Source organism: Scophthalmus maximus, chromosome 21, assembly GCF_022379125.1.
Source record: "Scophthalmus maximus strain ysfricsl-2021 chromosome 21, ASM2237912v1, whole genome shotgun sequence".
Classification (NCBI taxonomy): Eukaryota; Metazoa; Chordata; class Actinopteri; order Pleuronectiformes; family Scophthalmidae; genus Scophthalmus; species Scophthalmus maximus.
In genome coordinates this window covers 7,809,508-7,825,389 of record NC_061535.1, presented here as the reverse complement: position 1 = coordinate 7,825,389, position 15,882 = coordinate 7,809,508, and the positions used below count along the sequence as shown (strand labels likewise).

Genomic DNA, 15,882 nt, shown 5'->3' with positions numbered 1-15,882 from the left:
CTGCTGGTGACAAGCGACTACTAACCTGTCTGTGTGTTGGGCAACACTGGTGAACACATTACATAGTGTGCAACTTTATAATGCCAAATAACAAAGTGTGCTTTATAATAAACTTACTTTTACTATGACGGTAAATAATAATCAAATAAAAGGTAATAGTGTCAGCCTAAAAAGGCTTAAAATGTTCCATCCTACCAGAAAACTTAAAACCCCTTTTACATCACTAAACCATCTGGTCTCAGGGCGGATTTAACGTTGGCGTCCTCCAGCCCACCAGGGGGCAGTAGAGCTCGAGGGTGTTTGTAAATATGAGAAGAAGGAAGCGGCGGTGAATTTGTTCAATAGCTTCTGCCACAGCAGGTAGGTTTGTGTTAGTTGTGTAGTTAATTGATCGTTAATTATTCGCACAAACAGATTATTTTTCCTCGCATGTAACTGCGTTGACTTGGCTCAGTGAAAGACTGACAACAGCGGTTAAAACGAGCCGTGGATTGACGTGTCGCACTAGCCCCGAGCTAAGGTTGGAGCTAGCCGAGCGCTACGGCTGGAGCTAGCTCAGTGCATTTCACTACAGTTCTTCGTGCAAATGAATTGAAGTTAAACGGTGCTTCGTCTGTCTGAAGACTCACAAATACCATAGAGCGTGTCCGCGGTCATCTAAGATATCCCCAGCATGTATTCTAAAATTCGGCAGCACTTCCTCTATGTTGTTGTTGTCGGCGCGCTCTATGCGAAGCTCACAAACATCGCTTGTTGTCCGACAGTGAAATGGACAAGAATGACGACCTGGTCCAAGGTCACGGCAGGAAAACGCTGCTCGTCCGCCACTTACCAGCTGAGCTCAGCCAGGGCGAGAAGGAGGACCTGCTCAAGTACTTCGGCGCCGAGGCCGTCAGGGTCTTCTCCGACAGGGGTCGTCTGGTGGGTTGTGCCTCACCGACGCCGTGTGAGGGGTTTTAACATCGTTCAACTTAGTGGATTTACTCTCATTTCTTCGCTTCATGACGATGTATTGTTCACCTCCCGCAGAAACATACAGCCTTTGCAACCTTTAGAAGTGAGAAGTCAGCAGCCAATGTGAGCTTTTTTTTCTCTTCTCTTTTTTTTTTTTTTTAAGTCTACACTAATTGCAATTAATTAAAGTTTCAGAAAACCGTGCAATGTAAACGTAATCCGATTTTCTCTCAATCTGCCATCTCTTTCAGGCTCTCGCCAGGCTCCATCAGTTAGAGATCCTCGATCACACGCTTGTCGCAGAGTTTGCCAAAAGCCAAGATCATGTGACGGTATTAAAGGATCCGCCTGTGTCAGACAGGTACTTGAATCGTGCGCATTGAGACGTGCAAACGGACAAAAAGATCACGTTGTAAGCACAGCAGAGCAGAACCAGGTTTCTTTTTTCTGTCTACAGTCGGAAAAGTGTTAAGGAAGAGAAGAGGAAGAAACGGGAGACCAAACCGCCAGATATTCCCCTCATAGAAACTGGCATCGCACCAAGCATTGGGTAAGTGTGGAGTATATGTCCTTATGCAGCCTTTGGTATAGATTCGTAGCCAGATAATTATTGGCTTATGTTTTTATTTGAACTTTTGTTAATTTCTCCGACGTTGAGTTGGATAAAAGATTCTGTTTATGCCTTTTTTCTCTTTGCCTGATAAGTCTGATAAGTACTAATTGATTAACAATTAATCAAATATTAATCGACTACTAAATTAATCAGCAACTATTTTGATAATCGTTTAATAGGTTTAACAAGTTTTTATGAAGAAAATAAAGTAAAAATTCTCTGATTTCAGCTTCTTAAATGTGAATATTTTCTGGTCTCTTTGCTCCTCTATAACAGTAAACTATATCTTTGATTTGTGGACTGCTGTTTGTGTGATGGTCCTGTACTACACCGACTGATTGTGGGGAGGCCTTAATGTGAATAAGAGCTGATGAGATATCCCGACAGGGTTACATGAAGGCGTATGAAAATATTCTTCTTGTTGTGTATTGCAGTTGAGAATTCTGGTGTCCTGTCGCTAAAATAGAGAGACTTTTTCATTCTGACAAGAATATACTGTGGATTAAACCAAAATGCAACGCTGTCTCCCAAAAGTAACACTTTTGAAAACGCAATGTTCTGTGGCCTCAGCACTAATCAATCTGAAATACTTTTAAATGCAACTCACGGTGATTCTAAGAAAAAACGGTATAATATTTCTGATGGAGGTTTGTCTTCTCCAGGGCCACAGTGCCAGTGACTAATGTAAGTGGCACTGCAGTAAAAGTGTGGTTTGTAAACAAACCAAGCAGGAGACTTTTATCTTCAGTGCTTTCTTGTTAAATATGCAGCGTGTAAAGTTTGTTACACTGCACTGAAGCACCGCAGGGAGGGACACTGCTGCTGAATCCAACCATCTGCTGAGGCCACCCAGAAGTTCCAGCAGTGCACAGCCAACAATTCAAGCTGTAGGCAGTTCTGCTAATGCTTGTCTTAGTGTCACTGACTTATTTGAAAAGACAGTATGGGTAAAATCACCCAAAGTTTGATGTAGAAACATAATAATATAAATCATAAAGAAAACATGCATTAAATGCAGAATAAATTATAAACCAAGTGAGCTCTGACTCATAGTTGAGATTACTGTTTTCGGTCCCAGCAGCACTGCACCCACCTTCGCTTATTGGACTGGAGTATCAGGATTTATCCTCATGCTGTGCCCGTTCTTGCCTTGTAAAAGTTACTGTTCTATCTGGACAAGCCTCAGTGCTGACGTGGCGAGCTGGTCCCAATGTCCCTTAATGGCTGGATTTTACATTTTGTTGGCCGAGTGCTTGTTATAAGGAATAAGGTACCCCGGCTTAAAGCGCACATTCATGTAACACGTTCATGTGTCTCCATTATTTTGACGTATTTTGCGTGTTGGTAAGCGAAGGGGTTATTGTGTTCAAGGCGGCGAATCACTTGTTATGTAATTCTCTTTTCTTCTCTCTCCTCCAGGTTGAAATTTCAGTCCAATCCCACTTTGAAATATTTATACCCGCCACCTTCACACAGCATTCTGACAAATATAACGCATGCCCTGATGAGTGTGCCAAAGTTTTACGTTCAAGTGAGTAACTGAGGCGCCTCTTATATCTCATTATTTTTCATCCATTACCTGCACACCTTTTGATATGCAGATGTTGATCATCTGTGTGTATGTATTTGTATTTTTGTCTCTTTTTTTAAAGTGTCCCTGTATTCCTTTTGGAAAGTGGTAATTTGTACATAAAAATGCAGATTTGACAGCATGTCTTGCCTTCAGATTGATAATGTAAAATGCAAATACGATTCTGGACTAAGTGCCCCAGAGATTTCTGAACTGCATCCAACCTCTTAAAGATCAAACAGCTAACATTTGCCTTTTAAATTTCAATTTGGGGAGCAAGTATTAATAATAAACCATAAGTGGGAGGCATGAGTTATGGGTTTAACATTTCCTTGGGAGCCGCGCTCCCTGGAATTTTCACTGCGGCTGCTTCCGGCGGTCACATCTTGGTGGTGCTGGTGTGTTGCAGAGAACTCGGCCCCACCACTGGCTTCTCGCTTCAGCCCCAATCTCACCTCGATCCTTGTGTTTTAATGAAAAGGCAGAAGCCTCGCAGTCTGTTTTACTTATGGAGCCCGGGCTGCAGGCTGCCAGCAGTGTGTTTCTATTACCAGCACTTGGTATTAGTCTTGAGATGCAACTGTTGCTGTTCTAATACTCAAATGTCCAATTATACAGGTACTTCATCTGATGAACAAGATGAATTTGCCATGTCCATTCGGCCCAGTGACTGTCAGACCCCCCATGGTAAGTTATTTAGTTATTTGCTATTAAACACAAACTGTGATGCTACAAGAAGGCCAGTATTTAAATGTGTCAGAATGTATTTTTATGTACAATGTGAAGGAGGTGAAGCAGCTCCCAGTTTACCCTAAAAACTCAGCAGCTTATTGATTTCAACTCTTGAGATTTTCTTTTTTTTTTTGGTGCGTGACAAGTCTGTGCAGTGTATACGCTGATGCAAATTTGTGAGCATTAGGACTATGTGAAAGTAATTGGACCTCAAGTTGTAAAATATGGCCAAATGCTTTCCCCAGAATATATCAAATATCAACTGTGAAATGTTGGAAGAAATATGAGAATACGCTACTTTGAAATTACGGACTGTTTGATGTGCTCATTCCATAAAGAAACAATAAATTCATTAATTCCACTGTTAAAAATCAAATCTGCTCCTCCCCTGCCATTCGCATATCCAGAATTTATGAATATGCACATATTTTCCCACTCAAAGGTTTAACTGCTGTGCACCAAATGTCTCTTACAAGATGATATGATGAAAAAGTCAGATCAGTGTTGGTGGGAAGCTTTGCACTACTAAGGACATGAAGCCTTTCACTTCAGAGTTTTGCAGTCATTTTCTGTAACAAGAGCATTTCCATTAAAACAATATTTTATTATTGGAGTGATGATTCATCAGTAGAGCCCCATATTGTTCCTTTCACAAGGAAACCTTGAGTACTGAAGTTAGACATAATGAATCATCTTTAATATGAAGAACCGATATTTTTCTCTAAGCAGAGAGCTGGATTAAACCACTTGAAAATAAAAAAATATAAAATTAATCATTTTCTCTCCTACGGGACTTTAAGTATTGCAGTTGAAATGACTGGAAAATAAGTTGATCATCAGAAAATTTTTCTGCGATATTTTTGATAAACATTTGATTATTTAAATAAGTTTTCATGCAAAAATGAAGGTGATGAAGGTGAATATCTGCGGTTTTTCACGAGTAAAATGACGAAAATTAAAAATTTTCTGGCAAAATGAGCTATTGAAGATTTCACCTAAGGTTGTTGTAACCGGTGATTTCATTATCCACATGATCAATTTTGTAATTAATCATCACATTAATAAACAATGATTGTCTGTTAAAACCTAATAGACTTAAGGTTTTTGTTGTTGTTGTTGCTGTGGGAAATATTTGAATAGAGTACAGTGATAATAATCTAAGCCAAATATCGATCAGCCTCGCAGTTTCGACCAGTGTTCAACCGGGGACCTTACCAAAGATGCACATGAAATAATTTGAGCCCTGAGGTATTTGTAAGGCAATCCATCTTGTGTTGTCCACCGCAGTTTGAGCTCCTGCCTGCGGCACCGCCCATCCCGATGCCCCCTCCCTTCCCTCCTGACTACCCCCCTCTGCCGGTGGAGGGGATGGAGCTGTCCAGTGAAGAGGAGTCAGAGTACGAGAGCGGGGACGACGACGAAGACAAGGAGAGGTGAGGTGCAGATTACCGCCAAAGTCCAGAGAGACAAGTCTCGCCACTCGGCAGCAGCCTTGGCGGTGTCCGGGGCAGTTATCTCAGGGTAACGTCACCGCGCTCCTACTGTATCTACATGATGCACAGCTGCACTTTCAGTGGTTAATGTATATTTATCCAATCAAATCTGATTTTAAAAAACCCACAAGGTTTCCTGGTTTGGCTGATGATTGCCGGTTTCCGGGTGGGACATGTCATATAAACCAACTGACATTTCTATGGATGCGTTTCAGGATTCTTTTTGTGGTTTGTCAACTCATACATAGATATCTATTTCCCAAGTCAGTGAAACTGACTTTGATATTGTTTTACATTAAATGTTTACCACTACTATAGCCACTGGGTTAATTGATCATTCACCAGTAATAATGTAGCTGGAAACACAAGATGCTTGAAGGGAAATGTCTTTAAATTTAATTATGTGGATAGTTTTTTGTGTCTGTGCGTGTGTGTTTTTTCTTCTCCCTCAGTCCAAGGTTGACATTTTTTACCCTTATTCCTTATGCTCGCTTTATTTCAGGATTGTTCGTCTGATGGGCCTGGTCAACCAAGCATGCAAGAGACCCATGAGACCGAAAACGGCTTCAAAGAGAAAGAAGCCCAAGATCAAGGATCTACTCTATGCTCCTAAACCCGACTCTCAGAGGTACGGCAGAGGCACTCATGCATGTCACAGTCCTCACGCAAAGCTCATCTCAAGACAGTATTCATAGGCAGCTAAAAAAGGACAGAATCCTCCAGACAATAAGTCTGCCTCATAAAGACAGCCTTATATGGCTCTGAGACTTATTGTTTCTGTGCCAAACACACACACTCTCACTTTCTCTGTACCTCCCTCTGTCCCTTAATGACAGGCCACAAACTCTGTTTCTAAACTATAAATACACACACACACACACACACACACATCTCTGTGTCTCCTAGCTTCATGTTTGTGGACTGGGAAATATCTCCAGCTGACCAGAGCAAAAATATTCCAACCCTTAAGCCGCTCAGGTGCCCGGTTTATTGTCGGTACATTTTAGAGGCTGCTGTTGAGGGGGGAGTGCTGATTGTCTCCGCTGTCCTCAGTGCTCCAGTGCTGCAGCCCTGCGATGTGTTTGAGCAGCCCCACCCTGCCGGGCCGAGGAAAATTGAATTCCACATCTCGGTTCCAGAGGCAGCATCCACAGTGGAAGGATGTGGGCCAGGCGAAGAGGCGCAGGCTGACGAAGGCCGAGGTCAGTGCTCCCATCAGCTCACTTCCTGCAGTTGACAATTTGTCCATTTGTCAGTTAACCTGTTGATCATTCTCTCTGTTTGTTAACAGATTAGAGGTAGGTAAAAAAAATGGCTTGTCACAATTCGCCGATGCCTTTTGAATTTCTGTTAGTTCAAAAACCACAGATATAATTGGTTGATTCAGTAATCAATCAACTGATCATTTTAGTACTGATCATGAGAAAAGTTGCGAGAGCAAACAAAAGGAAATCCAAAATGAGGTTATTTTTTTGGAACAGATTCCCCCAGTCCCAACTGGGAAAAAATGTGATGCATTTCAGTCCTCATTTTAGCACTATTAATAAAAGCAATATATCAACTCCTTCCCTCCCGCCTCCGTCAGTATTCAGAAGGGCTCCGGAGGTGTTCTATTCAAACAGGGACATGTGCAGTCACTGGGAGGAGAGAAGATACATTGCTGAGATGTTCACATGTGGATTCCTTTAAATCCCCACCGTTCATCATTAGATAATTACAAAGCGAGATGCCTTGTTGCAAATGGTGGGGTGGTCAGTTTGTTTATTCCCATTACTGAAATTCATATACTTCACCAGTGAGTGAACTGACTGAAGTATCCGTTTCCCATTAAATTCCTGCACATTATATTCTTTGTCCCTACATAATTTCACAATTAACCGAAAAAAATGTTCACACTTCTGTCTTTCTCGGCATAAAACTGGTTGTTTCCTCTTCAAGCTGCGTGCATTTATGCAGTCGCTCGGGATGAGAACGCGCTTTGTGCGTGTGCCAGGACTATTCTCACTAATCAGCCCCCAACCCGCTGACCCCCGGTGGCAGCCACCACCACCACCACAGATGGAATGTATCTGTGTGGGAAACACTGTGATACTAATATCCAATATCTCCAAACATGGCAGCCTCTAATGAAGTGCACCCGTGGAAACACATTTAGTTTACTTTGAGTAACAAATATGGCAGAACCTGTGACTTTCACAATTGGCCAGTCAAAATAAATCAGACGGATACTATAATCTACAAATACATCGGGGAAATCCGTATAAAAAGTTCTCTGGTGCCTTTCGTCTGAGCACGGGAGGCACTGTCGGAATTTGATTGTTACTGTACATCATGTTTATTATCACATTGAAGCAGGAGGTGGTTTGATACTCCTATTGACATAAGTTAAAGCCTTTACCATGGGTGAAGTCGTCGCCAAGTGTTAACACAGCAGTATATCACAGCAGAAACTCGCACCCAAAAAGGTTTTACCATTATCTGTATGAGGATGTGCCACCGGGGGCACAGCCCGTGTTGCTTGTCAGCGACGCGGTTCCCTGTTTGCCTTATCTCGCTTCTCTCTAACTACAACTTCACTCCCTGGCAAGCCCCTGAGAAGTAAAATAGATCTCAAAGTCAAACACAAAGGATTTCCTGAAGGCAGGGGAAAGATAAACTATGACAGGTGGCTTTTTGGATTAGTCTTGTTTTGGGAAAGTGAGGGTGTGGGATCGGATAAACACGCCATTTAAATGAAAAGGGGAGGTGGGGGACAGATAAGGAGCGGGATAATTTTGAAAGCAGCAGTCTGGTCCTCCGCAGAGTGTGTATCAGGAAAGCTCCCCAGCACTTCTTGCTCCGATGAACACGCACGCACCCCCCCCCCCCCCAACCTCGGCTTTGTACAGGCTCACTGCTCTTAGTAATTCCAAATACAACGTGTGTGTGCACGGCCATGCGCTCCTCCGAAGTCTGCCGCAGTTATCTGTTGCTCTGCCGTTCAAACTTTGTGTTTGCAAAAAAAGGAGTGGATTTTGATGTGACGACTTCTCTCTGTGACTATGTGCTCGTGGCTCGCACTTGAGACTTCTTTCGGTTTATCAGTGCAGCCAATTCTCAGTTTTAAGTAACATATTTCTGTATTTATCCTATTAAACCCAGATGATGATGATGAAATCATTATTTCCATCTATCAGTTTCTAATGATGCCATGCTTAGAAATTTTAAAAATCAATACGTGATGAGGATTTGCCTCCACTTTACTATCCTGAGCTTGTTTCCTTTACTGAAGAGGGTAAACGCAGTGGAATATATTTTTTCACAATCTGCTATTTTTTAGACACTTCAAAAACGTCCATCTGTATTTGTGCATCATAAACAATCTGATTTCCCACAAAGACCGACTTCAGCCACACTTAAAATATAATGTTTTGTGTGCCACTAACTGCTCCTCAAACATCTTCTGTGACCTTTCAGAAGGGGATGAGAAGGAGGTCGCCGCCTCTCTCGCCGACGAGCCGGAGGTCACTGAAGGTTTTGGGAAGCTCTACCCCAGCGCTCAGGAGTCGCAACAGCGAGAGGAGCACAGCGACCACGAGCAGGATCTCGCCTCAGGCGTCATCTCCAGAAAGGAGCTGGAGAAAGGACGGCTGTCAAGAGACGGTAAATATAACCACTCGGCAACTGCTTCAATGTAACTAAACCAATGAACGATATTGGAAAAATCTTGAAGGAATGTATTGCACATTGATGGTGAATAACAAGGACTTTATATAAACAAGTAAAGGGTCCACAGTGGGGCGTCTTGTTGACAGCAGTACAGGAAGATATGTTTATAAGAGGCTGATGTTTTCATTTTCGGACTCTGTTTCAATGCAGAGAATCGTTGCAAAGTGATTTTCTTTGAGTTCTCTCTCTCCACATGAATTTTGATGGTGATCAATATCTTATGGATGTGTAGAAAAGCCTGTTTGATAACAAGTCTGCAGTACCAACTTAAATGATTAATAGATCATTTCAGTGGCTGTACAATTAGAAATAATTGATTGTTTAATTGATTCTTGAATATTCGCATTGTCACAACCAACATTTGAGTTTATTTTCCAATTTTTCTTTTATATAAATGTAATGAATCAGTCTTTCGAGGAAGACCATGGCTCTGTATTTACCCGTGTGTTACTGTCGCGCTATATGCAGCAGCTCTGTGATCCTCTGTACCTGTTTTTGAAATGCACCTGTTATCAAGTTTTTTTCCTCTTAATCTTCTTCTTTCCTTCTCCCTTTCAAATCAGAGATGAAAAGGATGTCTGTGTTCAAAAATTACGAACCGGGTGAGCCGACCTGCAGATTGTACGTGAAGAACATTGCAAAGCAAGTGGAGGAGAAAGTAGGTGCATTTGTAGAACTTGACCCACTTGTGTAGGTGTCGTGTTTGTTTGTTTTATTGAATATGATGCTTTTTTTATTGCTTAAATCCTTTATGTATCAAATTTCTGTTTCTGTTTTGAAATGAGGTGTCAATCTTCAAAATTAATGGCATAAACAATGTAGCTATATTCATATATTGACTTATTTTTTCCCCCGATATGCATTATTTGTCTTCCAGGAACTGAAGTACATCTACGGCAGATTCATCAACCCTTTGTCAGAAGATGAGAGAAACATGTATGTCAAACGAAATCCAGATAGTCTCCACTTCTTTTTCTTTTCTTACTGACATGGTTTGCGTGTCTCTTTACTTAATTATTTTTCTCTTCCCAAGCTATTTCCGACTCTAGCAATTTGTCGCCTCCTCTTGAGAGATGTTAGTAATTCGTGCTGACTGTGTGTTGTGTTATTAATAAGTATCCAACCTGACGTCGAGATCATGAGGGACACTTTATGTTTGTGCATCAGCAGTACTTCAAATGAATCGTCCACCTGAGTCATTGAACGGAGCTCGTGTTGGTAGTAGGCCAGACTCTGAACTTGGATGTCGGTGATAAACAGGGAGGGCGCAGCTCTGCCAGAGAAAACAGTGTGTCCTTTCGTAACCTCACTCTAAATTGTATTTTGGAGTCACGGCAGTTTGTGTTCTTATCATTAAAGTCTCTGAAGAAGTATTTAAAAAATCCTCACCTCCACGATACCAGATCCTTTCCACAGATTTTTGCGTCGTCAAAAACACAACGGCAGACCTCACACAGCAACGACAGGCAGAATTCACAGTCCAATAGGTCTTTTTTAGTTGTTTGTTCAGAGTGGAGAACAAATAAATGAGAAGAAACATTATAATTGAGCTTCTACCACTGTGTTCACATGCTTCACGCCTCCGTCTTCGAAAGCTGAGTGTCCTCTCATGTCTGCAGCCAAAAACAAACCTGTGCTGTTTGTTATCGCTCCGGCCTGTTACGCCACGAATAGACACACCCGGGTGATGCTGCAGAGTTGCTCTTGATTCGGCCGTTTCTGGACACAACGTCGCCACCAGCTGACTTGGCCCTGCAAAACTTTGAAACTTTTCGTCCAGTGTGTTTATAATTTCCCAAAAATTCTAAATATTAGCCTCAGGAGGATCTATAAGCTCCAGCTCCGCATTAACCGTGATGAATTTGACAATGTAGTATTTTTCTCTGTGTTCCAGCCCTCAACTCCCCCCAAAAAAGAGGTGTTTTTCTCACCAAACACAGGAGCTTTTATAAAATGGTCTCCAGAGCGGATAGATCTTTAAACCCCGTCTCGCTGTTTCAGTGCAGAACTGTGATAAAAGCCAGCTCAGCGAGGGAGGGGGAGGGGGCTGTGTGGTAACAAAGGCTAACAAGGACTTTCTGTCGCACCCAACCTTAGTTGTGATATCTCTCTCTCTCTGTATATATATATATATATATTCAGATGACTGATGATTATTGTCTTAAAACTGTTATTTCTTTCTTGTTCCGCTGCAGAGAAGCACAGGTCTTATTGTTATAAGAGCCGCTATTTAAATCACTGTTTCATATTTATTCTGTTCAGGAACATGTGAATGATAATTTAGTTTAGGATTGGGTGAATCTTAGTGCCGTCTGTTAACGAAAAGCACTCTGCCCAGGTAGACACTACTCTGCACTGCACATCAGAGTTTTACGCTGAGAGTTTGTTTTGATGTGACATTTCAGTTATTTGCTTTGTACCAAACCACAAACTGAACAGCCGATCTGTGATGTTGAATCTGTATACTGATGATGATGATGATGATGATGATGATGATGTGCCCCTGCCTCACTCTTTCCCTCAGGTTTGACATTGTGCTAATGAAGGAGGGACGGATGAAAGGGCAGGCCTTCGTAGGACTCCCCAGTGAGTGGAGCGCAGAGAAAGCCCTGCGGGAAACCAACGGCTACATTCTTTATGACAGACCCCTGGTGGTCGTATCCTTTTACTCCCTCCCACAAGATGAAACACGGGACGTGGGTGTTTTTTTTTTTTTTGGTAATGTGTTGATTTGGGGACATGCATGCACATAAGTATCGGTTGTGTTTATTCAGGGAAATATGGTTAATGTCTTGCAAAGATACTAACTTGATACGCAAAGAACAGAAAGATGAGGTTATTATGTGTTTGCATTCAGTGTTAAGATGACCTCACACAGGCTAACCAAACCCTCATCTTTACAGTCTCACAAAATTCCCCCGACAAGTATCACAAGGAAAAGAGCTCCTGTGACTTAAAGCTGCTCTCAGAGTAAAGCGTGACTATATGAGTATAAATGATCAGTCCGTGAACAGAAAGTGGCGTTTCAGTGGGGTTGGGGTTTGGATATTTATTTTCTGTTCTCCATTACGTTAATAGAGAGAGAGGTGAATTTATAAAAGCGTTTTGAAGAGAAACCTCAAGTCCTTGCCTGAAATGGAAAATGTTATATCAAGAGTTGGTTAACTTTCACTTGTTTACTCTTAAGTGCCAACCGACCTTAACTATAAACTCACAGCAGTTTGCCAGATCTGCACGACCAAAACAAGACGCCGTGGATTCCAAGAAAGGGCCAAAACAGCGATGAACTCAACAGGTGAGTGAGACGGAGCCCTGCCAATAGAGCAAAAATGGTATAAGGAAATGTTTTTTTTCACCTTATGTGTAAAACAAGCGTAATTTTCATTGTAATGGTGTTTTTTTCTTTTACATTTTGTGTTCACGCTTTATGTATTCAAGATACCGAGGCTTGATATTGTGGCCCAGCAGAACCATTTGTATCCTTATTCCTGCATATCCTTTGGAAGAAACACTAAAAAAGAAATGTGGGCAGTTTTATTTGTAGTTATTGCGGCACGCTTGAAATTCAAACAACAGTACCATGGTCTAAATTTAAAAGGATTATTTTTGTTTACCTGTGCTATTCAGGGAAACTGTCCGGCTTCTTTTTACAACGTTCTCTACCTTGTTTGACTGAATTTCAGGTGATGGTCGCCGGGCATCGTCGTCTTCTTTGATTATCAAATAAAGTATTTTATAATAATACATTTTCATGTGTTTTCTTTCTGTCACATCATCACACAAATGTCAACACTTGTGGGTACACTACACACTATTATTAACTGATTATCTCAAGTCCCGAACTTAGAAGCCCTGACAGCCGAGTAAATGCAGACGGGGAAGGTATGCGAGCTGCAGCAGATGGGTGGGCTGTCAACACAATGGTGAACGCGCATTCCTGTAGAGACGGCAAACAAACCGAACACGCTGCAGTCTGTGGGAAATTGCCGGGACCGGGTTAGTTTACCTTTACAATCCCTGGCTGGCTCCTGTCTGTGTGATCATGGAGGGTGGACTTCCTCCCTCAGCACACGTCATATCTGTCGATTTTGGAAATCAAATTAGGGGTAAGCAGAACTGGGTGTGTACTGGCTGCATGTCAGTCATTATACATTAAGTTTGTGATGTCTGATACATTTTTTTAGGAATGCTTATGTGGTGCGGAGTGGCTGCCAGAGTATGGCCTGCTGTGATTGACTTTGGCGGTCTGACAACAAATACACGCTTCTATCATGCATCAGGTACTTAAAGCAGTCACATGTATTTTTTCCTTATTTTAGCCAGACAACGCTCGCTTGTGCACCTACAGTACTAACTTGTCGAGGCTTTGTTTTTTTTCCACATGACTCTGACTAAGAGGACAGCAGCCAAAATATTAGATAAATGATTCATGTGAGGAAAGTATTAATGGGTAGTGTTCTCTTTAGTTTAGTTTAAAAAATAAATAAATAATAATATACTCACGTGAAAAAATCTGGGGACACTTCATTGCACAACCAAAACACAATTATCTATGTTATGTTTTGAATATAATAAGGTCAGTAGAATATGCCATGTAACTGTGGCACTTTGACCACTAAATCTATTCTATAAAAATCTATTTTTTTATTTATAAATGACTTGTATTGGACTGGAAATTTAAGTGGAAGTTTAAGTAGTGGGGCTCAGGTGCTTTTAGGACAGTTCGATTTTTATAAACCTATTTTAGTTCAAATTACAAAGACATGTTTAATCTCCAGATTTCACAAATGACCACATTATGCATCAGACTCCTCTGAAACGCGTACCGTTTTGAGAGCTAAACCAAATTCCAGTCAGAGTTAAGTACATTTTCAGCAAAAGGAATTCCTCTGGCTGCGGGGAAGCTTCATTTTCATGGCATGGTGCACTGTAAAGAAAAGAAAGATGAAGGAGCTGTAATTGATATTAATAACACAGCAGCTGTTTTCGTCTATAACGCAGATCTTTCGGTGCGAAGCCCGTTGCCTCTCACTGACGTTACTATCATGGAATCTGTGATGATGAATTACCTCAGCCCTGCTTGCATCAGAAAGTCCCTTTTTGATCGCATCTGCTCTCTGATGTAATGAGGGTGTATTTGATTTGACAGGGCCGTAATCTGCAGATTGTAACAATGACAGGTTAATGAGGTGCGATTGACCCCAGAATCCCCCAGAGGGGCAAATCACTGTAGCCTAATTAAGCAATTATCTGAGATTCCTTTGATTGCACTTTAACGGCTAAACGTGTGTCACTGTGTATTTTGTTCCCATAAACCTCATCGTTAACCTTTTACAAAGCTGTTAACTTGCAAATTTACTCCATCGATTTACCGTAATGGTTTACAGAATTGGTGTGATTTAGGTTTTCGGGGGTTGTGTTTTCTGTGAAGAGTGAAATCCATTTCAGTCGTCCCAATTTTTTATTTTTGTGTGTGAAATCGGTCGTAGTTCATTAAAGTCCCAGCCCCTGCTCATGAGCTCGGGTTACAATCCAGGCACACGGGGTTATTAATCACATGTGCTCGTCTGCCCCCGACCCGCAGCTCATAAGTCAACGCCACCGTGAGGGAGGAGTTCCCATCTGGGCCCCACTCTGCCCGCCACCTCAACGATGACAAATGTGCCGCCCCGCAGTGGAAATATTGAGAGTTACCAGGACATTTATCAGGTAACATTTGAGCAATATGAAAGATAACCTTTTGTAAGTGGACGCAGATAAAGATGAATGTTCTGCACCGGCTCCGTCTCGGTGTAATACTGCAGCTATACCCAGAAGTAAAAGAATCATGAAAATGTGTTTCTTATGTTTGACTCAAGCAGGCGTGTGGCGCGTTCACTGGATGAGGCCTGTGAACTGCTGGGCACGTGGACAGTGTTGCAGGCCGTAAGCACATGGCCTGTTTTTCTTTTCCTGTTGTGCGGCATTACTTGTACAAATTGAGTGAAAGGTTTACTGGGTTTTTTTTATGCCAGTAAAACTCGAGGCAACATCAACATGCCTGCAGGCCAGAAGGTATCTCAAGAAACCTCCAGTGACAACACCTATGTCTGAATGTGCCTGTGGGCTTGGAATATATATATCTGTGCAATATGGAAACTGAATTTTGATGCTTCCGCAACCCAGTGTGAATCACTGTCTGTCTGTATGATGCAAAATGTAGGAAGCTTGTTTGTTTTTAATAAAGCAGATGACATCAGCGTGAACCCCCGTGTTTCTAAACGGCCTGATGAGATGTAGTGTTACCGATGATGTATTCATAGTTCATATTGTTTGTCTAAAACGCTTTCGGTGCATATTGGTATGCGATTTGGCTCCGACAGAAGATTGGAAACAAGGGGCTGACTTCAGCTACGCGATGTTTGAGCCAAAAACACACATAAGCAATTAATTGATATGATTTCTTTCTTCATCTCTGTTTCAGCACGCAGATTAATTTGTCAGAAATAAATCGGTTTTGAATTTGGAGAAAGGCCAATGAATCCAACAAGCATGGGTTTTCTGCAGCGGAAATTGTCAGCCTTAATCATTTTGTCGCGAGTGAAACATAAAGAGCACACTAACCTAGTTTAAGCTTGATGTATTTCAGTCAATATTTAAAGCGCCCACGGTCTAAAATGACAAAACAAAAATGTTTAATGACAGAACCTATGGCTCTGAATTAAAGATGAGAAACTGAAACACTTGAATGGAAGCGTCTTTGGTGGTGCGCTATTTGGATTTTGTTTCCTCAGGACAGAGCCAGGCTGTTTCCCCACTGTCTCTAGTCACTA

General features: G+C 41.8%; 1 protein-coding gene and 1 long non-coding RNA gene across 3 annotated transcripts; both read left to right on the top strand.

Moving 5' to 3' along the window:
• The first annotated feature begins 245 nt into the window (after nucleotides 1-245).
• Nucleotides 246-12,816, top strand: rnpc3 (RNA-binding region (RNP1, RRM) containing 3). 2 transcript variants are annotated; one of them, XM_035619615.2, is made up of 16 exons: nucleotides 246-360; nucleotides 765-921; nucleotides 1,030-1,077; nucleotides 1,206-1,315; nucleotides 1,412-1,504; nucleotides 2,987-3,098; nucleotides 3,756-3,824; nucleotides 5,157-5,302; nucleotides 5,865-5,990; nucleotides 6,416-6,564; nucleotides 8,819-9,004; nucleotides 9,634-9,728; nucleotides 9,948-10,006; nucleotides 11,595-11,727; nucleotides 12,288-12,365; nucleotides 12,754-12,816. In XM_035619615.2, the coding sequence occupies exons 2-15, from the start codon at nucleotides 769-771 to the stop codon at nucleotides 12,354-12,356; spliced, it is 1,548 nt and encodes a 515-aa protein (XP_035475508.1). In that variant the 5' UTR covers nucleotides 246-360; nucleotides 765-768; the 3' UTR covers nucleotides 12,357-12,365; nucleotides 12,754-12,816. The 2 variants fall into 2 exon arrangements, with proteins under 2 accessions (XP_035475508.1, XP_035475507.1); XM_035619614.2 differs by having other exon boundaries at nucleotides 12,509-12,816.
• Nucleotides 12,817-13,182: 366 nt separating this feature from the next.
• Nucleotides 13,183-15,315, top strand: LOC118291379. The gene is made up of 3 exons (XR_004786648.2): nucleotides 13,183-13,350; nucleotides 14,655-14,779; nucleotides 14,932-15,315. It is a non-coding gene; the product is annotated as an uncharacterized LOC118291379 (long non-coding RNA).
• Nucleotides 15,316-15,882: the final 567 nt, after the last annotated feature.

What these genes read in the sequence shown, in the direction of transcription:
- rnpc3 (XM_035619615.2), top strand. Translation starts at nt 769, where the DNA reads ATGGACAAGAATGACGACCTGGTCCAAGGTCACGGCAGGAAAACGCTG. An exon ending in TCTCCGACAGGGGTCGTCTG is followed by an intron (nt 922 to 1,029) that starts GTGGGTTGTGCC and finishes CACCTCCCGCAG; the next exon opens with AAACATACAGCCTTTGCAAC. An exon ending in CCTAAACCCGACTCTCAGAG is followed by an intron (nt 5,991 to 6,415) that starts GTACGGCAGAGG and finishes CGCTGTCCTCAG; the next exon opens with TGCTCCAGTGCTGCAGCCCT.